General features: G+C 36.6%; 1 protein-coding gene across 1 annotated transcript in view; it reads left to right on the top strand.

The window, feature by feature from the left end:
- The window catches only part of LOC121378113 (chitotriosidase-1-like), a 107,613-nt gene that overhangs the window by 71,761 nt on the left and 9,911 nt on the right, over positions 1-25,941 (top strand). The window contains exons 4-7 of the mRNA XM_041506213.1: positions 3,204-3,366; positions 4,680-4,745; positions 22,556-22,649; positions 23,945-24,069. Of these exons, the coding sequence (XP_041362147.1) occupies positions 3,204-3,366; positions 4,680-4,745; positions 22,556-22,649; positions 23,945-24,069 (448 nt within the window). The remainder of the gene's footprint in view (positions 1-3,203; positions 3,367-4,679; positions 4,746-22,555; positions 22,650-23,944; positions 24,070-25,941) is intronic.

Raw genomic sequence — 25,941 nt, 5'->3', positions numbered from 1 at the left:
TGGGGGAAATATTTTCAAATTTAAGTGTAACGTTTCCTTTCTATTATATCTGCCATTACAGGATGAAAGTTGAGGCAAGTGTTTATACTTATTAGAAACTCCATTGGTTATTTGAGCTACACTTATTACCAACAAAAATAGTTATAGTGTGTGCATACTAATAAACAAACATGTAGAAAAATTAGCAGAGATACGTTAATGAAACATGTTAAAATACAATCCCCCCCCCCCCCCCCCCCCCCCCCACCGATGTACCTATTGTGATCATTCTGAAAGGACCATCTCATAAAAAAGCTAACATAATTCGATTTAACTCAGTAAAGCTGTATCCTAACCGGCCGCTGGCGATACGAGCGATGCGAGCAATTATTTTAGAAAACATTGATTTCAGTTATCATATTCTAACCTGGCGCGTGCGACGCGACATATTTATCTGTCGCGTCGCACGCATGCGGTTAGGATGCGGCAATGGAAATCAATGATTTCTAAAATAATCGCTCAGCTTTATACATTCCAATGGTGGATTTGGTAAGCTTGTAAAACTAGTTTGAAGAACAAGTGTTTTAACTACTTCAACGACGATTATTCTTCTAAAAAAATCGTTCACATTTTCCACGCCAGAAAGTCAACACAGGATTGTGTTTTGCTTTTTTTGTTTCATTAACTTTTATTTCCCAAATATTTTATCAAATTTTATTTAGTGTTATTCCTAAAATATTAAAATTCGATTCACACCAATCGAGACTGAAATATGCACATTTCTGCCATGGTGGTCCTTGTTCTTTTGATCAGCGAGTGTTCTTTCATGAAGTTGTCAAATATACCTGCCACACGAGAATCGGGTTCCTTTTGGCTTGCGATAGAAACAGCTTCGTAGTGATGTATATCACTTGATACAATTAGTAACCTTCCTATACATTTTACGTCATGAGAATATTTTGCCTGCAATTAATATAAACTTTCATAGTGTGGTTTTTAAAAAATATAATTATAACAAAGATGAATGGATCATAAATACCGTGTAAATATCATCAGTCAATCATCCTGTCATAACCTCTCCTGTCGCTAGTTAATTGTGGATATTCACTTTCTCGTTCACAACATGCCCACTTACTATGCTGAACATTACCTCTCTATACTTTCATAGTGATTCATTAGGGTATCTTCCCTAAGTTGTATTTCCTTCTGGTGTGTCCTATTATTTATCCTCCTCTGTTAACTTCAATTTATATTATAACGACCGTGGAATATATCTTCAAGAGGAATTAGTCTAGTCTGTTTTGTTTATCGGACCAGTAGAGTAGATTGATTTATTAGTTGTCAGATATTGGACGTCAAACATTTGGTAATATCTAATATTTAGTCTCAGAGGAAGCTCGCTAGAATTGTTTTTCTTCCATTACTAGCAAGGAATCCTGTTATTCTCTTAATCATCTGAAGCCGACGAGAAACGATATATTTGGCAAAAGAAATGAATTTAAAAGTTTTGAATTCCACCCAGAATTAATTTTAAGGTGTTTAAAACACTTTGATTGCTATACCAAATTTTAAAATATACTTATCTTGATATTCGTATTGCACTTTTACACACAGCTCTTTACACTGTGGTTTCACATAATTATATAAATAATATTTCCATATACTTATCTTTTCTGACACCCAATAGGCGATGTGTATGATTGTGCTGGGGGTATCGTTGAGCATTCATTCATTCATTCATTCATGCCCAGAGACAATATTAAAGGCACACTACTCGAGAATCCAGCAAATTAGTCTATATTTAGGTAATACCAACTATTCCATCATTCGCGTTGCCACATGTATGTGTTCCACACCATTATCCAGAGTTTCACTTTCAAGCTCCCGTTATTGTGTAGGGGCGGGGGTAGCCCAGTGGTAACGTGTTCGCCTGATGCGCGGTCTGTCTAGGATCGATCCCTGTCTGTGGGCCTATTGGGCTATTTCTCGTTGTAGTCAGTGCACCACAACTGGTATATCAAAGGCAGTGGTATGTGATATCATGTCTGTGTAATGGAGCATAAAACAAGATCCCTTGCTGCTAATGGAAAAATGTAGCGGGTTTCCTCTCTAAGACTGTCAATATAACCATATATTTGATATCCAATAGCCGATGATTGATAAATCAATGTGCTCTAGTGGTGTCGTTAAACAAAACAAACTTTCTTTCTTTCCATTATTGTATCTGCATACATGATGTTCCATAAGGAACATGGAACATGGTATCAGCTATACCAGTAGCTCAGTCAACATCCAAGTGCCGTGTCTAGCAGTAAAAAATACAGTTCTTTATTACACACCAATGTAAGATATTGCTCATGTCATAACAATTACTCAATATCTAACTAGTGTAATACTGGCCAGTGTGGCGTGACGTAGATCATTTGCTGACCCATTTCGTAGAAAAATAACGTGTAGTAGGCCTGACATCTGCTTACTTCTGCATTGCGGCTTGTTTGCAGTTGGTTTGTAATACATAAACTGCTAAACTAGCTTGCCTGTCATACCATCTTTATGAAACTCGTGAACAGTGTTGGTATCTGGCTCGCTTTCGCTCGTCAGATACCAAAACTGTTCACTCGTTCCATAACAATTATATAACAGGCAAACTCGTTTAGTATTCTATATATTTTGGTGAAGCAATGCACAATATGTAGCACACAACTGCCTTCTCACCCAGTCATTACAAACATATATCCCCACAAAATGTACGAACCAGACTTTGGGTATTTGAGGGATCTCTACCTACAAGGTGTGACATATCACACCCTTACATTGAAATAAACCACATTTCTAATATAATATTACTACACTGGCCAGTTGCATAAACGGGATTCACTTGCTACAGTCTGTTTATTGTTATACTTGTCTTTGTCATAGAATTCGTTGTAAACATTTTGTTTATTTTTATGATTATTTTTTTATTGTTGATTTTTTATCAAATCATTTGCTATGACAGTATAAATACACATTTAGCGTTTTTCATTTTAAAAATGCAGAAAACCCACCTCACATATTCATAAACGTAGGGCCCACTTAGGAGGGTAAAACATTGCGCTGCTCACAGTAGAGGGGAGAGGTGAATCACACGTTACAATTATCAGTATTAGAGTGGAATCACGTAGAGGAATGACGTGAACATGGTGCAGTATGTTTAATAACACCTGACGTATTTACTTCCACAGGTCTGTACCAGAGGACGATCAGCCTGAAACAGAAGAACCCGGCGTTGAAGGTCCTCCTGGCGGTGGGGGGCTGGCAGATCGGATCCAAGCCGTTCATACCCATGATCAGCAACGACTACAACAGGCGGGCCTGGGTCAAGAACGTCATCAAGTACCTCAGAACGTGAGTAGGCGTCACATGCGTCATGACATGTGTGTGTGTGTGTGTGTGTGTGTGTGTGTGTGTGTAGATTTGACGTAGAGCACTCGCCTGAAATGTGATGGACTGTTGGTTATATGTCCTTCGATGGACAGCGTTTTTAAAATTTCTTCTTCTTTGTTTTTGGTTCATTATTATTACTGTTATTGTTGTTATTATTATTATTATTGTTATTATTATTATCAATTTTTTGTTTTATTTTTCGGCGTGTGTGCAATTGTCTTTTGCCTCTTGATGCAGGAGGAAAAATAAAAATACACATCAAACACGTTTATTGTCTACAATGAAACGCAACCCTAACCCTAATATTTGAAATGAAGAAATAATCGTGACACAATATTTTGACTGAAATGAGAATAATATAAGGTGTCATCTATTAATTAAGGATACGTAAAATGTCAAACGTAAAACATCTCCAATAGTTACTAAATTTACTTGAATAATGTGCACTAATCCTCAACATTACAAAATAACCATCGGCATTTTAATGCGTAACTTTCCGATACAGATATACTTGTATGGCCTTTACTAACCTGAAATAAACAGAGGTGGGGACAAGAGCGTAACAGTAGATGCACAATGATACAAGGACGCAACCAGCTACACAAACTGAAATATAAACCTTAAATTATATATTTACATGGTGCGGGAGGTGGGGTGACTATTTTTCTACTTTGCACATGGTGCGGGAGGTGGGGTGACTATTTTTCTACTTTGCTCTTTCTCTTCTCTCTCTCTCTCTCTCTCTCTCTCTCTCTCTCTCTCTCTCTCTCTCTCTCTCTCTCTCTCTCTCTCTCTCTCTCCTTTAACTTTATTATTATCTGATGGAGTACAAGATGCATACACTTCATACCAAATGTCTTATTAGTATTTTCGGTTTCGCAGATAGAGAACTGCGATCCAGTGACGCAAAGAATAAGGTTTTTTTCGCTGTTTATTCTGAAATAAAGCCAATTCGTTTTGTAATTGCGACACAATTACTATCGCCTGATCCAGTTAGCAGGTGTAGTGCAGTAATTGATATCATTTCGTTCTCGTTACAAAGTGACCTGCACATTCTGTTTACACCTTTTCTCCGCATGCAAGACATTCTACAGGTGACGTGATGCATGAGCTGCCTGAACATATGAGTCAGTAGAATAGACTAGAATAGATGTTTAACGACACTCCAGCACGAACATTATGCATCACTATTCCCAGTCATGATAACTACATGCAATAAATTATTGGAGGTGCGGAGTTGCCAATATAAATCATGGTGGTTGTGTTTACTTCAGTTTCATGGCACTGCAGAAATGGGAGATCTTCTCCAACTGTCGCGATTACGTCATGAACGCAGGGCCGTAGCTAGCGGTTTGGGGGTGGAGTGGGGGAGGGGGAGGTGTCAATTGTCATCCACCCATTTTTTTTCATTTTAATAATTCATCTGCGCCCAAAAATAAAAATTAAAAAAAATTAAATTAAAAAAAATCCTAGTTACAGCCCAGTAACCTGTTCCTGTCCCTTTTCCTCTCACTGTGACCGACTGTGACCTAATTTGACAAACATTATTGCAGGCCTCGAAATTAGCAAACAACTGGACAAGACCATTTGGCCTCGACTGATGGAGATTTGTTGAGAGTATTACGGCCTAAAAGGTAGCAAGGCGAACTTCAACAAATATATTAATATAACACACTTGTTTTAACAACATTCAGGATTAGCGTTTGAGTATGATAACTAATTACTAACATTCAAAATAAGACACGGTCAGTTTGGTGGCAAGATTCTGTTTAATTTTCAGAGCATTGGAGCATATGACTAGGGCACTACGGTAATTAAATTCGAGCCCTGTTATTGGATTTTCTTTCTGCAGTTTTCTTCACCCTTGCCACTAATAGATACCGGCCTCGGTGGTGTCGTGGTTAAGCCATCGGACATACGGCTGGAAGGTACTGGCTTCGCAGCACGGTACCGGCTCTGACACAAAGCGAGTTTTAGCGACTCAATGGGTAGGTGTAAGACCACTACACTCCCTTCTCTCTCACTAACCACTAACAACTAACCCACTGTACTCGACAGACAGTTCGGATAGCTGATGTGTGTGCACAATCTTTAGAACAATCTTTTAACGAACAAACTGGCCGTATAAATAAAAACGAGACAATGTTTTGAAGACGTTTTGCAACTTTTGACATACGCGGCGGATATCTTGCTCAGTCTCTAGAGCACACGACCGAGATGCTTTTGTTGCAGGATCGAACCTTCTCAGTGGTATATTAAAAGTCTTGGTTTGTGATGTCATGTCATGTCTGTGCGAAAGTGCATATGAGAGATCGCTTGATGCTAATGAAAACATTTCGGCGAGTAGTTGACCAGTTGACTCGCCCAGTTCTCCTGTTCAAACCTAATCCACATGTTTATGTCAATTCAGTATGATTTTAACACAGTTCATATTAAATTTGAGTGCGCGTTCGTTCAAATCTGTTTAGTTTACCTACTAAAAAATGTAATTTTTGTTTCGATTGACGTCGATAATCAAAGTATGAACTGACCATAACACTTTATGTAAAACTTTACCCAATGTTTGACATCCATTAATAGATTAGTAATACACCAATATGCTCCAGTGATGCCATTAAACAAAACAAACTAACTTTTTGGAACTGTTAAGAAATAAAATGATAATGACTGACGTTTGCTTTGTGAATAGAAATGAGAAACACTTCTCTGTCCCGTAACGGTTTGTTTACGCCTCCAATGAACCCCCATCCACCTCGAGCGATACGTAACTGAAAGAGAAACTGGCAACACACCAGAATTGTACAAACTACTCCTATATTTTCAATGGTTTAAATTCGGAACAAATCACGAAATAGTTATGGATTTGAGGGATATTTCGTCATTTCCGTCTTATTAAAAGTACTCCTCGCCTCACAACATTGATGGTATATTGGGGAAGGGGATGTATACATTGGTAAAGCGCTCGCCTGATGCGCGATCGGTCTAGGATCGATCCCCGTCGGTGGACCTGCCAGTTCACCACGACTTGTTGTATGTGTTATCTTGTCTGTGGGATAGTGCATATAAAAGATCCCTTGCTACTAATGGAATCATGTAGCGGGTTTCCTCTCTAAAACGATATGTCAAAATTACCACATGTCTGACATTCAGTAGCTGATGGATAATAAATCAATGTGCTCAAATGTGGTGTAATTAAACAAAGTAAACACACTCACAACATTGATGGGATACTGCGTTAATCAACTCACCAAACCCCGTTTTAAAAATATTCATAATTTAACTATCCATAAAATGGCTTAAGAATGATACATAAATAAAAATAGTATTCCTAAATGTTTTTAAGACATCGTTGCTAGGGTCTCGAAATACATTTCAGTAAATTCGACAAACCACTGTTAATTGCAATATTGTAAACAATTACACACAACAGCGATTATTTCACACGATATTTCCATGGACGCATTGGAAGTTTCTTTTTCAATGTCCACCAAACATTTTCTTCCCTGAAGGAACCTACTGTGCTGATGCTGCCACTTCGTGTTACGATTCTAAAATGGCACCATGAGCCACTATCCCCTATTAGAACTTCATCTCCATTTCGTTGCTCAAAAATGTAGTAAAATCCACGTTTTCTAATGATTACTAAATCGGCGGAACCTCCAGGTCATTAGGTAATGGCGTTAATGAGTCGGTTTCATTTATGGATTTAGCGGTACTTCCTTTAATTAGGTAATGGCGTTAATCAGTCGGTTTTATTTATGGATTCAATAATGTTTTTTTTTCAATAATGTTTTTTTTACGAGTTACTTATGCTGTGTGTGACCTACAATCCATACACGTTTCTAATCGATCAGAAATTAGCGATGTCAACAAACTCTTGTACAATGTTAGAACATCTTCAGCGCTTGGGAATTTCACAACTGTAATAAAGGAAGCAACGTGTGGGGAATTACGTTATTGTTGTTTTGATGCGTCAGTTGTATTGTCAGTAATCCGTTGAATTAATACCGTGGTATAGGAACGTGTATATCTATCTATCTATCTATCTATCTATCTATCTATCTATCTATCTATCTATCTATCTATTAATAAAGTTTATTGACCCCAGAAAACAAATATAGTAGAGCCAGGGTTGGAGCCGTGGTATCGCTACTTTACAATTATTTAATATGTTAAACAGTGTACATAAGTGAATAGTATATATAGCACATTCATCGAACAGTACTAATGGACATAGATACATAGTTTGTAGTTTTATGGGGTTAACAGAGAAGCTATAAATAATAGAAATAAAGAGAAGTAAGGAGAGAAAGAAAGAAGAAAGAAAAATTGAAGGAAAGGAAAAGTAAATTAATTTAAAGGATAAATTGAAATAAAAAATAGTACATTTATCATTATTATTATTAACATCACCACTAGTCTACCGTCGTTACCATCACCATTACCGTATTATTATTCACACATATAGCGATAATAAATAAGATTTCATTTAACTTAAAATCAAACTAGAATAGTAAAAGAAGATAGAAATATAAAACGAGTGCTTGGAAGGGTAAGAAACATGTTGTGTACGGAAGAGAAGAAAAAATATTGAAAGAAGGTTGCAATCGATATATTAATTAGCGTAGATGAACCCCGTTCCCGTGTTATGAATGAATGAATGAATGTTTAACGACACCCCAGCACGAAAAATACATCGGCTATTGGGTGTCAAACTATGGTAAATGGGACAAACTAAAGTGATGATCAACATCAATATAAAAATTCAACAGTTAATCCCGTGTTATGGCCATTAGTTACAGCCATCCAAATGGCGTCACCATTGATACACTTTTATGAAACTCGAGACATTCTTTATATTCCCGATTAAATTTTGTGTAGCAAGCAGCATGCAGGACTGATCTTAGAATTTATAAAATCCGCATTATCGATCTTACCTAGAGTAATTTTCCCCATAAGAAAGAAATAACCCAGATATTCGAATACTTTAATATACTATTTGAATATTTCGAAATATTCGGACTAGTATAAAACTGTCAACATCGTCTCCTTAAATTTGCATTCAGGAATGGCTGTAAGAACACATAATTATGTATGTGGATGTTTGGAGACATGATTTTATAGCGAGAACACACACGTTAGCTAAACGTGTAGTTGTGTTTGTGTTTCACGTTAGTAAACGATGTTATATCATCAGGTATGAGGTCAGCTGCCTTGATACGACAAACACGTATATCCCCATTTTATAAATACTTTATTACACCATCTAATGGAAGTGTCTTGTGTTTTAAGCGTTAATGTCGAAGCCGTACATTTTACGAGATACAGAATTTTATTCCAAATTAGTGGCGGAACATAGCCCCGTGGTAAAACGTTCGCCTGATTCGCGGTCGATATAAGACCGATCCTCGTCGGTGGGCCCCTTGAGATATTTCTCGTTCCAGCCAATACACCACGACTGGTATATCAAAGACCGTTGTATGTGCTATCCTGTCTGTGAGATGGTGCATTTAAAATACCCCTTGCTATAAATGGAAAAATGTAGCCCGTTTCCTTTCTAATACTATAGGTCATAATTACCAAATGTTTGACATCCAATAGCTGGTGATTATTCAATCAATGTGCTCTATGTGTGTCGTTAAACAAAACAAACTATAACTGTTTTTATTCCAAATTTTAAATGTACTTACGTGTTATAAAAAGTTGACAAAAAGAAAGAAAAAGAAAGCAAATCAAAAGTGAAAACATCACGCAAAACCAAAACCAAACAGCGATAACATTGTGATATAACCAAACAGGCATTGTACAGTTATTAAACTTGTATTCTATACATACAATATCCTCTAGTCACCAACTTTCCTTTCATCTACGTTCTTACCTCTCGATCGATGATCGCTCTCGCAAAGTTCCATTAAGACATTAAGTTGGCTGGAAAAATCTATAGTCTTCCTAACATCATCCACTCTAATAGATTGATCGGCGATTTGCAGACTGTACTTTTGCATTTCTTGAATATTGCATGTATATTCGGTTTCTGACATTAATGCGAGAATAACGTAAGTAGTATTATCATCGTATAAGAGCGCACGGTGTTTGGCGTGTCCTAGTCATTCAGAACGCGGATTGAGTTATCAACTGATACACAGGTACATACATAGCAACACTTGCCTCATAGGCGTATGGGCTCCCATTTGTGTTGAGAGCAGGCTGATTCTTGTCCGAATTAAACTAACATGCCCAAATCAGGATAGCAACATTTATTCATATTAGCATTACGGCTTTATAGGGTTGCAAACGAATCACTACGCATTTTTACATGGATTACGACTACTATTGTGGGTAGAATGATGGAAATACATGTTTGCCTGAATCTGATTATTTGAAACCCCTCCACCCCGTCTTGTACGCTAATGACAGGCCTTCATGTAAAGCTCTGTGACAAAAGCATTTCGCGCAGCCTGTGATATTTTAGAGCATGTTCATTATATAGCATGCCTATTTTAATCGCCAGACGCCATATTAAAGTGAAAGACCCTAGTTTTTAAATACTACAACGTATTTGTCTCTTTCAAAAACATTTTTGGTCATTTAAGTTAGAAGTACTTACATTTTATTATTTAGAATATTCATTTTCATACACCTGAAGTGGTTCTGGTCATCCAGGTTTTTGTAATACCCCGTATTACATTTTTCATACATCTTAAAATGTACGTTCGTCTGAGAAATAATGGCTATTGAGACAAGCTCCGGCTAGTTTTGGACGGTATTTTTCCATTTAAATATCACAGAATTTAGCTTCTGTCTGATATAATCGTATTCAGAGATGTTAAATGTTTGTAAATTAACTAAACGTTATGTACATTTTCACAGGCTAAAACTAGGGTAGGTGTCTTTAAGTTACCTCTTAATCTAAAGCACAAACTACTTAACATGTTTTGTTTTAAATCGTACGTCTGCACAAGGCAGAGTTAAAATGTGTCGATTGTAATTAACATCCAGTAGCCTGTCAGAAGTACCAAACGTTTGAAATACAATACCCAAATCGATGTGTTCTATTGGTTTCGTTAAACACAACGCACTTTAGAATTACCAAATGCCTGGCATACAATAGCCAGTGGTTAATTAATGCATGTGCTCTAGTAGTCTCGTTGAATAAAACAAACCGTAACTACTACTTGTCAGAATTACCACGTGTTGTGGCATACAGTGGCCGATGATTAATTAATGTACTTAGTGTTGATGTTACCCAAAACAAACCTTAACTTCCCTCCTTCGTAGAATACGTGTGAGTATAATCAAATATTTGACATACAATAGTCAATGGTTAATGAATGTGCTCTAGTAGTGTCGTTAAATAAAACAAACTTTAGCTTTTGCCAGAAGACTGCGTGTCAGAATTACCAAATGTCTGGCATACAATACCCGAAATGGCTTTCTGTCAGAGAGTACTTAAAACTTGTCAAAAAACAGCAAAAACAAAAGGTTAAGTACAGTGTCCAATTACAAAAGATTCCAATCCTATGACCACCTAGTAGGGACACTTATGAGTTGTTTTGTTTTTATGATGTACGCACAAATTATGTTCTGGGAGAAAACCCATCGAATCAGTATGTTCTAGTGGTGTCGTTCAACAAAAACAGAGTTATACTCTTTGACAGTGTCTTTACCGATCCCAAGATTAACTGTCTGGGGTTTCGCCTATAGGAGGACCGTCACTTCCTAGGACAATACTTAGCTGGTTTGAGAAATCAAAGCCTACACGAAACGGTGCTTGCTGGGCGTTTGTAACCAGTTGAGATGATATGCACTCATGAATCACTGTCCCAAATATGGGTACACTACATAGAGCGTAAGACACCAACTATAATCCCGTTTGTTCGAAATACTTTCTTTATACGTATTTTCGTGCTAATATCCAATTAAGTTTCAAGAACGCTGTCCTGGGGACACACTTCAGCTATCTTATGCTGTCTGTCTAGTTGTTAGTGGCTGGTGATAGAGAAGTCGGTATAGTTGCCTTACTTCTACCCATTGAGTCACTAAAACTCTCTCTAGTGAGAACCCAGCATCTACCAGCATATGTTCGCTGGTTTAACCACGACGCCACCGATGCCGGTTTGCAATACTTTGTCATGTTCAGAGTACTTTATGGTCACCGTGAATGTATCCACTTGAAGTTCAGGCACGACTACCACCTCCAAACTCTGATGTCGCCAACTGTTAGATCGGAGCCGGATAGATACACTTTCTGCCAATACACTGTATAGACATCGGCAGATAGATAAGAGGCTGGAGGACAATCACATATATATTGATTCGTATTCTTGGTTGTAAGCTTTTGTATACTATCCTGAGTGAGTGGCATTATCCCATGTCCACCCTCACCCCGCCGCTGTATTGAAAATCCAGTCTTGATTGTGGCCAGGATAGTGGTTAGACAAAGACTCAGTGCTGCATTTACTGGATCCTCTTATGGATTCTTGTAAAGTTTAGGAGCCCTGTACAGGAGAGCAATGGATACGTTCTCAGATTTTAAATGCAAGCCAAATGATCTTAGGACAGATGTATGTTTTTTTCCCATATGTTCTGAGAAATTACTGACCTTATGTACCACTGGTTGAACTTTTATTGAACCATCCCACAGACATGATATCACATACCACGGCTTTTTATATACCAGTCGTGATGCACTGGCTGACACGAGAAATAGCCCAGTTGTCCCGCCGTCTGGGTTCAATCCCATACCGACAGCGCTTCAAGCGAGCACATTACCACTGTCGGATTTGGTAACTTAAGTAGCTCTGTCTGATGCCACCACCAGTGAGGCAGGCTAATATTAATTTTTTTCGAGAACACATGATTAGTTACATCACGTTTTTGTCGGAATGTCCCTTCGACTGGATCTATGAATCATATATGCATTTATTATGGCATGACCGATAAATATTGCTACCATGTTCTTCTGCAGCATTGTTCTGTGAATCAACAATAGAGCTGGTAGTGTCCACATGTAGCTGAAGTGCATCCTAACACACTGACAGTAAGAACGACGTTGGAGAATCTATAGCATCAACTGTCTACATGTCTTTGAAAGCATCAGATTATACCAAGACTTTTAGCGTCAAAAACTCTGTCAATGTCAGTCACTGATGAGAGCACAATGTCTTCATCAACTTGCTAGGGGTACTGTGCCTAAGATCTGATGCGCGGTCGGCCTAAGATCGATCCTCGTTCGTGGGCCCTTTGGGTTGTATCTCGTTCCAGCCAGTGCTCAACAACTGGTGTAACAAAGGCCGTGGTGTGTACTATCATGTCTGTGGGTTGCTGATTATAAAAGGCCACATGCTGCTAATTGGAAAGAATAGTCCATTGCTTGGTAGCAGCGGGTTTCCTCTCTCATTATCCATTTTGTCTTTTACCATGAGTCCGACGCCATATAACCGTAATTAATATGTGTTTAGTACCTCGTTAAATAAAATGTTCCTTCCTTCCTTCGTCGATTAGTAATGTTTAGTATCGCCAGATACTTGTATTTCAGCGCCAACAGCAAAATTGCATTCATGTTTGTTTTGGGTTTTTCTTTGTGTATATGAATACGTTATAGATGCATTTCGTTCCTCTGTCCGACATAAATTATTCATATTTAACATAGTTCAGAACTCCGTTTAAGGCGAGCTATCACTCTCGCTCCCCTTCACATCACCGAGTCTGGTTCAAGAAGAGTAATATTTATCTCCCCTTAGCATGTAAACTCATTTGGTATCAATATGGTAATATTAAAAAAAATACATGTTTTATTTAACGACGCACTCAACACATTTTATTTACGGTTATATGGCGTCAGACATATGGTTACGGACCACGCAGATATTGAGAGAGGAAACCCACTGTCGCCACTTCATTGGCTACTCTTTCCGATTAGCAGCAAGGGATCTTTTATATGCACCATCCCAAAGACAGGGTAGTACATACCACGGCATTTGATATACCACTCGTGGTGCACTGGCTGGAACGAGATATAACCCAATGGGCCCACCGTTGGGGATTGATCCCACACCGACCGCACATCGAGCGAACGCTGTACCACTGGGCTACGTCCTGCCCCTGGTAATATTTTAAATGGCATCCTTTTGTCTTAAGTTAGGGGAGCAATTAAATTGTGTTGGTTCCGAAATTGAATCATGCAACGGATGTTCACACTGCGTTGTTGGTTTCCTTTCTAGAATAAGTAGCTCCAATATTACTGACAGACGGTTGCAGTCCTCTGTTGTTTTGGTGGTGTAGATAAATAAAAACAGACATATTTTATTTTATTTCTTTTTGAGGGGGGGGGGGGGGGGGGTGCTAATATTGAAGAGTCAAAATTGTTCATGTTGCATTTTGGGGATTTTCTATCAGGAAAAAATATTTCCCCCTTCTTCTAATATAACGCTATAACAGTTGTCAGCGCTCCTTTTGATACAGTACATTTTCTAGCTAATCTCCCAATAATGTGCGCAGAACATTTCCGTTCAACATTCATACCATTCCAGTTACACGTACATTGTTAGATATTTTTATTTTGATTCCTTGTCCAGCATTCGACACTTCCTTTAACAGTTCACTGTTGTATTCCACTTCACCTACTGCTACTTCCATTTCGTGCTTTAATATAGGAGATACACTCTCCTATTTACCGGCCTCGGTGGCGTCGTGGTTAGGCCATCGGTCTACAGGCTGGTAGGTACTGGGTTCGGATCCCAGTCGAGGCATACCGACTCCTCTCAAACTCTGTGTGGTCCTTAACCATATGTCTGACGCCATATAACCGTAAATAAAATGTGTTGAGTGCGTCGTTAAATAAAACATTTCTTTCTTTCTTTCTCTCCTATTGCGACTACCGAATACTGTCCTAGGCGTTTCGTTTACATATTGCCGCACCTCATCTCGATCTCCGAGGAGAGGCGGGTATCGTTTGAGTTCAGCGTCATCCATGATTTAAAATGTCTCTGTATCAACGTAAAAACAACAAGAAGATGAAAACATGAAATATAACAGGCACAGCGGAAGCAAGTAGACATTGGGAGGTTGGGGTGGGGCTGACTGATATTTTGCATTAGTACATGTTAGCGATGCTATATTAGGAGGGATTACTTTTTAATAGGATAGCCAGTACAATAAAAATTAAACATCTTTTTGTGCATTCCTTTCAGTAATGCAATAGGGTAATTGGTTTTAAATTTGTAAAACTTATATTTTTTTATCACTACAACGAAATTTAACAAAATAATAGTTTTCATAACAGATCGAAATTCCAAGTCTGTAAATTACTGCTGTTTTTATAGGGTGTATACTACCAAATGAAATCTCATAGACCACAATAGTAACATATGTAGCTACAGCTCCTACCTGCAGCATATCAATCGGCATAAACACCATATATATATATATATATATATATATATATATATATATAGCTAGATATATATATCACCCCTCACAAGTGAATCAGAACAAATGGAGGGTCAAGCTGATTATTTCAGAGATAACGGGTAGCGTCCATGACTACCCTAGTTCCGCACAACATTTGAGTACTTTTTTTTACAGGTACCCCATACATGTTTCAAGCACAAGGCTACTTGACACAGTGGTACTAGATGAAATAAAATTGCATACATTTTTTTGCCCAGATGAAACCAATTTGTTTTTACAACCAACACAAACCAACACAAATTTATCACCAGTCACGGGACTTGTGGTGTTAACGTCTCTATCAAAAGCTGACCCAGCCGGAAGTTATTTCGTTATAATAATAATAATAATAATAATAATAATGTAATTATTTTATGTCCTCCAGTACGGTTTGGTCAGCTACATGTGTGCATCTGCCTATGTTTGTTGTTATTTATAAACCTGCGTTATGTACATCTTTTCGTTTCATTCTTGAGTTTGCTGCAATTTTTAAGAGACGTTTAACGATTGTAATTACGTATCAAATATATTTTCTGCATAAAATATTAGTGGCTATATATTAAACGTGTTTCTGATCATTATAATATTTTTACTAGGTTAAATTTCATTTTATTTCCTAAAACAAAACAATTCCGTACGTACGAAATTATTTGAAGACAAAATCCAGTTTGAGCTTCTTACAAATATTAAGACGACCAGAAACACATTGAATGTACAGACACTGATATTCTAAACAAGAAAATATATTTAATATGTAAGTTTAATAGTAGAAATATTTTATTAGTCAGAAACATCTTACTATGTCCCTTTAAAATAAAATGGAAAACAAAGTGGAAACCCTTTTCTACAGACATGACAGTTTCTTTACGATTACTGGTTTCTCAATGATTCAAAAATTGGCACGAATATTGATTTTGATTTGAAATTCTGTCGTCTAACTACGTGAATCCCAAATCAACACATTGCATAAATGCCTCCCTCAACCTGTGGAATTCAACACGTGCCTGGCAATCGCTTGCAGTTGCTGGAACATCATATTGTCAAAACCTATTGTATGGTTTTACAATGCTTTTTGCGCTTAATATTTTCTAGATAAAACATAATAAATCCACTCGTATTTTAAGACGAAAGTCAAAGTTTATCTTATTTAACGACACGATTAGAGTAAATTAAATAACAAGCCATGGACTACTGAAGGTCAAACATTAAACTTTGATAAATGTGTCACGGTCGTACGAGAAAACCTGCTACATTTTCCATTAGAAGCAAAGAATCTTTTATGTGTCTTTCTCAGGCAGGACACAACAACGGTCTTTAATATACCACCAGGGGAACACTAGCTGAAACGGGGGAGTTCGGAGGGCAATGGTTTGACAGAGAAAGTTGAATCTTCCGGCCCTCAGACTACAACCGGCATCTTAGGTTAAGAGGACTACAATTCTAAAACATTGGAGTCATAAGGAAATGGGGTCAGGATTTAGCTCAGTCGATTGATTGTTCGCTTGAGATGCTTGCGTCGCAGGATCGAACAACTGGAGAAAGGCCGTGGTATGTGCTTTCCTGTCTGTGGGAAAAATGTTGCTGGTTTTCTCTGATGACTACGAATCATAATTACCAAATATTTCACACCCAATGACCAATGATTAATTAATCAATATATTCACTTAATGTGCGACGTGCGTCAAGCAAGATTTCTGCTAAATTTGACCAAATTCCAATCTTGTCTACACTAGACTAACAAAGACATTGGAAATGTAGTGTTGAGAAGATAACAGATATATTTAAAGTGGCTAATGCATTACATACATGTACGTGTACAACAGCTTTCAACAAGTTCAGTGTATCACTTTTTGTAATACTTTGTAGAAAACTGTTTCCGCCCCCCAAACCTCATCATGTTTTAAATGACGACTTTGTTGTCGGATATACCATTATTACATTTTTATATACCATTATTACATTTATATATATATATATATATATATACACATATACACACACACACACACACACACACACACACACACACACACACATATATATATGAGAAACAGAGAAAGCACGAGATAGAGAGGGGGAAAGAGAGGTCAGGATACCCGCCGTCGCCACCCCCACCCACCAAACAAAAAACAGAAGAAAGAAAGAAACGAAAACACAGAAATACACAATAATAAAACAGCATTGTCTATTGCCAGCGATCGATCCCGCGATCGATCCCGCGATCGACAACCAATCTCACCTTGGTCGAACGCGCGGCTATCTCCCTGAACTTCCCCTCGCTCCTGATTGGTTGAGATACACCACAATATTTAAAATTCGGTGCCAACCCTCGCCTTTTTGCTTGAACCACGCAATTGCATTCAGGTGTTACATTCCTCTCCCTTCGCAAATTCGGTTAAACATTTGAAACAATTTCGTCGTCCAATTTCTATTTGGCAGAGTTTAGGAAATGGAATGTCATGGTTTGTTCTGTTCAACTTGACAGTTGTTTCTGTGACGTTTTGATAACTCTTTTAAAAATTACTCTAATACTTATATTTGATGTTTGATAACGACTCTTCCCATTCAGTATCCCCATTCGGTTGTATTGTCACACGTGGCTGTTCGCGTGAGGGCGTGTGGATACGCGAGAAAGAGGCATGCCTATGTAATTAACTTACTGAAAATATTCTGCACCCAGTGAAATTATTAAATAATAATAATAATACCTCACTCACAAGAAAGAAGGCAGGAACGTTTTATTTAACGAGACACAACACATTTTAATTACATTTATATGGTTAAGGACAACACAGATAATGAGAGAGGCAACCCGCTGCGGCCACACAATGGACTACTTTGATTAGCTGCAAGGGGTCTTTTATATGCAGTTTCCAATAGACAGAATAGTACATACACAATAAAAAGGATTGAAAAACAAATGTAATGTCTCACTGCAGAAGGAAAGGAGAAATGTTGTATTTAACGAGGTACATCATATTTTAATTACGGTTATATGGTTAAGAACCACATATATTGAGAGAGGCAACCCGCTGCCGCCACACAAAGGGCTACTCTTTTTAATTAAGAGCAAGGGGTCTTCAATATGCGACATCCCACAGACATGATAGTACATGCCACGTCCTTTGTTGTACCTGTTGTGGAGCACCGATGGCGCATTATGCGCGCGCTTTATCACTGGGCTATGTCTCGCCCCTCACAAGAAATGCCTTACTACTATCTGGAAAATGGAATGATATTATGTCATATGTTAAATATTTAATATTTATGAAATAGTGTGCGCGCTATTTTCGAGGATGAATTATTTTAGAAGCTGTAAAGCGTTCTCCTGATGTGCTAGGGTCCTACGATCCAACTTCCTCGGCGTGCCTATTCCCCTTTTTTGTTCTAACCATTGCCCCACGCCATATATCTGTGGGAAAGTTCATATAAAAGATTCCTTGCTGGTAATGGGAAAATGTAGCAGGTTTTCACAAAGCCTACATGCTAGAATTACCAAATGTTTGACATCCAATAGCTAGTGAGTAATGGACCAACGTATTCTAGTGGTGTCGTTAACCAACACAAAACATGTTTTTGAGTATTGTAAGAGTGACCAGCTTGTGTTGCTCAGTGTTTGTATTGTCAATTTTTTCCTCGCACTATCTTTGTAAAAAGTATATTCAGCTGAAAAACCGTGCTTGAAATAAAATCTTGTAATGAAAAACAATAGCTGTATAGAAGCAAGAAATCTTTTATATACACTTTCCACACATACAGGGAAGCACACACTACGGCCTTTGTCCAGTTGTGGTGCACTGGTTGGAACACGAAAAACCCCAGTCAGTTGAATGAATCCACCCAGGTTAACAGCAACAACAACAATAAGTCCGCTAAGAATCAACACACAACTTAAACTTTAATTCAAACATATCATTGGTTAAAAGCGTTACTACATATTTCTCTCATACAAAAATAAACACATAATACAAAATACATTGGAAATTAAATGCTTTGTAACCGTTTTGAGAAAAATTGAAAACACTTTTAGCGAAATTCCTTGAAATTAAATATCAGGTAAAAAACCCCAAAACAAAACACAAAAAACAACAATAAGAAAAACCCCCAAAAAACAAAAACAAACCGATTGGTTCGGTGTGGCTTGTAACTGACTCCAAAGATGTTCATCTCAATAAAACAATAAGTATTCTATTTTGTATTAATCATTTGAGAATTTTACATTGGTGTTTGACCTCCAATAGCCGATGTGTCGTTAAACATTTATCCATCCATCCATCCATCCATCCAACCATTCATCCATTCATTCATTCATTTATTTATTCATTCATTGAAGGAATAATTATACTTAATGTTCTAAAACGAAATAAAGTTTAATGCAAAATTCATGATTGATATAGTTCTAAAAACATTAAACGGTATTTGTTTTTAATTAATGCAATTATAATCATCTGATCGAAACCCCTCTGCTCAAGCACATTTTTCAAGTATATAATTTTTTTCTGGGGGAGCATGACTCGATCTTCCCTATAAACTTCACTCGCCACAGTTTAGAACCCCCGCCATTACAAACATTCCTACACATGCTCTTGAACATTGATGGTTTTATTTATTTCATTTTATTTATTTATTAACATTCATTAAAATTAGCCTTTATTTGTGTAGCAATAGACCAAGTTTCATTTGTCTAGTACTTGCAGAATGTGAGAAATGGACCTAAATCTCAAATCTAAAAAAACCCATTTAATAACATTGAGCTAAAAATAATAGATGAAGCCAGTTTTATCAATACAGACAGACATACATACAGCCATATTTTATTAAAGTCTCACGTTATATACACAGTAATAAAATGCAATTTAAAATACAGTATAAATGCACATAAGCAATTGCTTACAGGAACTATGAGAGGCTATCAATACATACAAATATAAAAATGAACGTACGCACACACACACACACGCGCACACGCACACACACACACACACACACACACACACACACACACATACATACATACATACATACATACATACATACATACATACATACATACATACATACATACATACATACATACATACATACATATATATATATATATATATATATATATATATATATATATATATACACATAACCACATGTAAGTTAAGAACATAAAAGTGTTCGGCGATGTGTTAACATTATAAATGGAACTAAATTTAGAAATCAAACAAAAATAACATTGAGATAAATGTAATAGTTGACCCCAGTTTTGTTAATACAAGACAAAAGCGCAGTGAATACCTAATCGATTAGTAGGTAAATGTGTGCGTACCTACGTTTAAAGCACTCGAAAATGGCTCAGAAATAATGATGTAGTTCAGGAAATAAATAAAATAGTAATAATATTAATAAAACACCGGTTTTTTAAATAGTAATGAAAACGCACTTACGTAATGCGTACTAAATCAATTAAGAGTTGGTGCAAGTTTTTTGTGTGTGTGCTGGATTCGCTACCAGTGTAAACTGTTAACCCACTTACATTTTAAAAAGGTTGTCATTAGCGTTTTTTCCCTAACAATATTTATTATTATTATTATTATTTAAAAAAAAAAAGTGTGCTATTTCTCAGACATGGCTTTGAAAATTTACTTGTTTCAAAAGTTGTGATTTGCTTCTTTTTTTTCCTAACATTATTTTATTATTTTTATTATTTTAAAAATGTATTCTTTGTTTGCCATTTCACAAACACAGCTTTGAAAATGCACTTCTTATTTATTTATTTGTTTGTTTTGTTTTGATATTTCACAGAGTCTTTGACAAGACACAACTTTTAAAATGTACTATAGTCCTGTTCAATTGTTCAGACCCTTAGTTTTATGCAAATGTTAAGTTTAATTCCTATTCAAACCTTGTTTTCTTTACGAAACAAACCCAAACCCAAAAAGGTTTCATGTGTAATTCATCATCTAAAAAGCACGAAGTTGACTTATTTCCATTTTACGAAAATCTCTGTATGTTTTGAATACAGGTTCGTTTTGCTATAAATAACTAAGGTTATTTGCGTAAGAAAGATAAGGATACGAGGCTACGCGAAGGCCACTATAGCTTGTTTCATTAAATAAAGGTTATGAATGTTTTGGAAGGTAAAATATGTACCAGCTTTGTTTAACCTTTTCTTTAAACACATGCGTAAAAATACAGGTAGGCAGGTAACTGGTTTAACGTGTTCACGTACCACTTGGGTGTCGAACACGCCCATCCCGAGTCTGGCCTTCGATAAGATCGGGGGCCCGACTCGGGACAGGAAAATAAAAATACATGTAACCATTCCATGTACATGCAGTATATTTAATCAATTTTGTCAATTCATTATTTATTTGAATTTTATTTTATAAATTATATATTTACATAGTATTTATGGTGATGTGTACTTTTATAATGCACAAAGCAATTTTGTAAACTAAAAAGCTATTGTTCAGACGTTTTCCGAGATTCTACCACCTGTCCATCCCCTAGACAAAGCCAAAATACGATAACATTGCTTGTACGTATCAAGTCGATGGTCAATAACATATTATTTTTGAAGTATAATCTATGATTGCACGTGTTGTTGTAGCATTGTGTAAACCACATGAAATAGAAGTATAGAAGGGTATATAAGTTCACAGAAAATGTATAACTGGACATTCCATACATTATTGTTATTTGAGTAAAATATGAGTAAATCGAAAATTGCTTCTCCCTACCCATAAAACGTATAACGTTCAATGCATTTATTAATTCTTTAACACTGAAAACAATTTATTCCCATGACATTCATTATCAATTTGAGTAAAATATGAGTGATTCGAAAATTGCTTCTCCCTACCCATCAAGCATATAACGTTCAATGCATTTATTAATTCTTTAACAGTTAAAACAATTTATAGCCGTGACATTCATTATCAATTTGAATAAAATATGAGTGATTCGAAAATTGCTTCTCCGTACCCATCAAGCATATAACGTTCAATGCATTTATTAATTCTGTAACAGTTAAAACAATTTATAGCCGTGACATTCATTATCAATCACTATCAAACAACTCAGTTGAACAAATATAAACGTGTATTACAAAACACGAACAATCAATATAAAACCATATAAAATGCACCTACTTACAAAGCTAGAGGTGGGTGTAGGGTTGGGCACAGGACCACACCTCCACCAATCGCGGTATACAATATTCTGGCCACGTGTGTGTTTAGTATGTCACAATGAACATAGGGTCTAGACAATTGAACAGGACTATAGTTTCAAACGTTGTCATTTGCTGTATTAATACACCTATGATCAATCCTCGTCGGTGGGTTATTTCTCGTTCCAGCCAATGCACCACGGCTGGTATATCAAAGGCCGTGTTATTTGCTACCATGTCTGTGGGATGGTGCATATAAAAGACCCCTTGCTATTAATGGACAAATGTAGCTGGTTTCCACTCTAAGACTAAATGTCAAAATTGCCAAATGTTTAACATCAAATAGCCGTTGATTAATATATCAATGTGCTTTAGTGGTGTCGTTAAACAAAGCAAACATTGACTATATTTTAATACACCTTATTTTATTTTTATTTTTCAATTTGCTATTTCATAGACACAACTTTGAAAATGTAGTTATTTGCTTTTTTTTTTTCAATACACATTATTTATGTATTTATTTTTGTTATTTTCCAGACACAACTTCGATGGGTTTGACATGGACTGGGAGTTCCCGGCTACCCGTGGATCACCCCCCGAGGACAAGTACCGGTTCACCACACTCATGAAGGTTTGTATCACTCGTCTTCCTGTCTTAATGGAAACTCTCGTCAGTTAAAATGCCATTGTTAAGATGTTTTGAAGAATTGGATCCTTTTGAACGGTTAAATTTACACATTAAGTACATTTCATTGCTTTTCATTTATACATATGTTCGTGCATATATCCAAATAAGGTCCAAGCACCCTGTCCTGGGCACACACCTCAGGTTTGGACTGTCTATCCAGAATAATGGGTTAGTTGTTAGTAGTTAGTGAGAGAGAAGTCGGTCTAGTTGTCTTAGGGTTAGCATTGAGTCGTTTAAACTCGGTCTGGATGAGAGCACGTACCGGGTTGCGAACCCAGTAGCTACCAGTCCGATGGCTTATAACCTACACAACCGAGGCCGGTTTTAAGTATAATACTTATTTACTAACAAGTATTTGATGTGCCTGTATCCAATTAAGGTTGAAGCACATAACCTTAGTTATTTATAGGAGAAAGAACCTTTATTCAAAACATACAGAGATTTTGGTAAAATGGAAATAAGTAAACTTCGTGCTTTTTAGATGATGAATTACATATGAAACCTTTCGGGGTTTGAGTTTGTTTCCATGCAAATGTAACAAAATCAAGGTCTGAATAGGAATTAAACTTAACATTTGCATAAACTTAAGGGTCTGAACAATTGAACAGGACTATAGTGCATTTTCAAAGTTGTGTCTTGTCACAGACTCTGTGAAATATCAAAACAAAATAAACAAATAAATAAATAAATAAATAAGATGTATTGGAAAAAAAAAAAAAAAAAATCTCGAACAGTCTTTAAGCCCTCTAATGATCAGTGGTCTTACACCTCCCAACTGTGCCTCTGATGCACGCTTTTGGTGTTGCTATCCGACACCAGGATGTGAGCCCATTACCCTCCATCCTTAAATATGATGGCTTCACCACTTCATCAGCGAATCCGGTCATCAGTTTGTTGAGGGGTGGGTTTTAGCTCAGTCGGTTGAGTGCTTGCTTCAGGTGCTTGCGACGCAGGATCGAACCACCTCGGTGGATTCATTCAACTCATTGGGTTTTTTCTCGTTCCAACGAATGCACCACAACTGGCCAAAGACCGTAGTATGTGTTTTCCTGTGTGTGGGAAAGTGTTTATAAAAATCTCTTATTGCGTCAAGAAAAATGTAGCGGATTTCCACTGTCTGTGTGTCAGAATAACCAAATGTTTCACATCCAATAGCCGATGATTAAATTAATCAATGGTGTCGTTAAACAAAAACAAACTTTTTTTAACTTTTGAAATATTCATGTTCTATTGTTCAGGAACTGTACAGCGAGTTCAAGAGAGAAGCCCAGGAAACCGGCAGAGCGAAACTTTTATTGACGCTAGCAGCGGCTTCCGGAACCTACTACATCAGTCAGTGCTACGAACCGAAAAAGATCATCAAGTAAGGCTACCCTATTACAGATGTTCGTATTTGAAAGACCAAAGAGTTTTGAAAAAAAAATCGCATGCCTCAAAACATTATGGTTATCTTTGTATGTAATACTTTATATTTAATATTATTTATTTCCAAAATAATACGTCAATATATTCATGTAAAAGTGGCAGTCTTCTGGTCGGTACAGGAAGGATGTCTTGTCCAGTAAAGGAACTCCTTGGAAGTATTTGTCCTCCTATAGACAAGACACTAGATAGAGATTCATGGAATCAAGCACTACTTTGCCAAATGCCCATTGGACTGCATTGTGCAGAGATATGGTTTAGGTTACTGTTTTGTCGTTCAGATTTTCGAGTCAGGACTCTTATGGCTCATTTGGGCAAATATCCTATTTTGAATGTCTCAATTAATCTATCATTCACATTAGCCAGTTTATTTTATATATGCATGTATTTCCCTACAGACAGTGACACCATATAACAAGCTAATATGCTAACGGTGCCATATACTTGAACGGAACGGGAAGACTTAAATGGGCATATTGTACATAGTCGAAATGGGTGCCCTGGACCACTAAGCTTTGTTCATTTCTTATACAACATGGACGTGATACCGTTCGTATTATGAGAATGTATCCACCCGGTGAAACATGAAGATGTCGAGGACGACATCTGTTACGACAATGACAACAGTGAAGCGTGTCTCTAGCCTTGTTAATTATTGCGAGACGGGACGTAGCCCATTAGTAAAGCGCTCGCTTGATACGCGGTTGGTCTGAGATCGAACCCTGTTGGTGGGCCTATTGGGTTATTTCTCGTTCAAGCCAGTGCACCACGACTAGTACATCAAAGGCCGTGGTATGTGCTATCCTGTCTATCAGATGGCGCATACAAAGGATCCCTTGCTACTAATGGAAAAATGTAGCGGGTTTCTCCTCTAAGACTAAATGTCAAAATTATCAAATGTTTGAAATCCAATAGCCGATGATTAATATTAAATGTGCTCTAGTGGTGTCGTTTGAAAAAAAAAAAAAAAAACTTTTCTTAATTGTTGGTGGTGTTCTTTTGTGGGGTTTTTGTTGTTTTTATGGCTTTTTGTTTGTTTTATTTTGTTTTGTTTCATTTAATTATTTTTGTTGTTGTTTGGCTTTGATATAAACTAATGCAAAATATTAAATTCCTAACAGAAATTTGAACTATTAAAACGAATACCAATTGTATCGACATATATATATATATATATATATATATATATATATATATATATATATATATATATATATATATATATATATATATATATATACAATGGGTGATTGTGTAATTGGAGGATGGACAGTTATATATGCTTAAAACGTAAAAAGGTTGCATGTTTGAGAAATTTACCGAGATTACATAGTTCTTTTCTGTTTTGAACTGATAATAATTGTACAATTTTAAACATAGATGGTTTGAACCAATAATATTTTTTTATGTAAGTAATTCATAAACCTGTATACAATGGACATATCAGAATAAAATGGTATTCGTCTTCTAGATCGTCCTTATTGCACAATTTACATTTTCTTTCCGATCTTTCTATACCATAATATCTTCCTTGTTCAATGAGCAATTGATGGGAAGATACACGAAATTTTGTAATAAGCGTGGCATAACATTCAGGAATTGATATTCTAAGATAATATTGCAAACAAAAAGTGTCTATCAGCAGTTTATATAATGTACATTTTGGAGATTTGTCTATTGTAGCATCTTTCTCTTGAATAAACTGGTCCGTTAGATGTATTTCTAAACATTTTAAAAATGAGTTAGCACTATCTACATGCTGACTACACCAAACATCTCCGAAACCTATTGATAGTAGTACATATCTTACCTG

This window comes from Gigantopelta aegis, chromosome 7 (genome assembly GCF_016097555.1).
Source record: "Gigantopelta aegis isolate Gae_Host chromosome 7, Gae_host_genome, whole genome shotgun sequence".
Lineage (NCBI taxonomy): Eukaryota > Metazoa > Mollusca > Gastropoda > Neomphalida > Peltospiridae > Gigantopelta > Gigantopelta aegis.
This window is presented reverse-complemented; position numbering and strand designations above follow the sequence as displayed.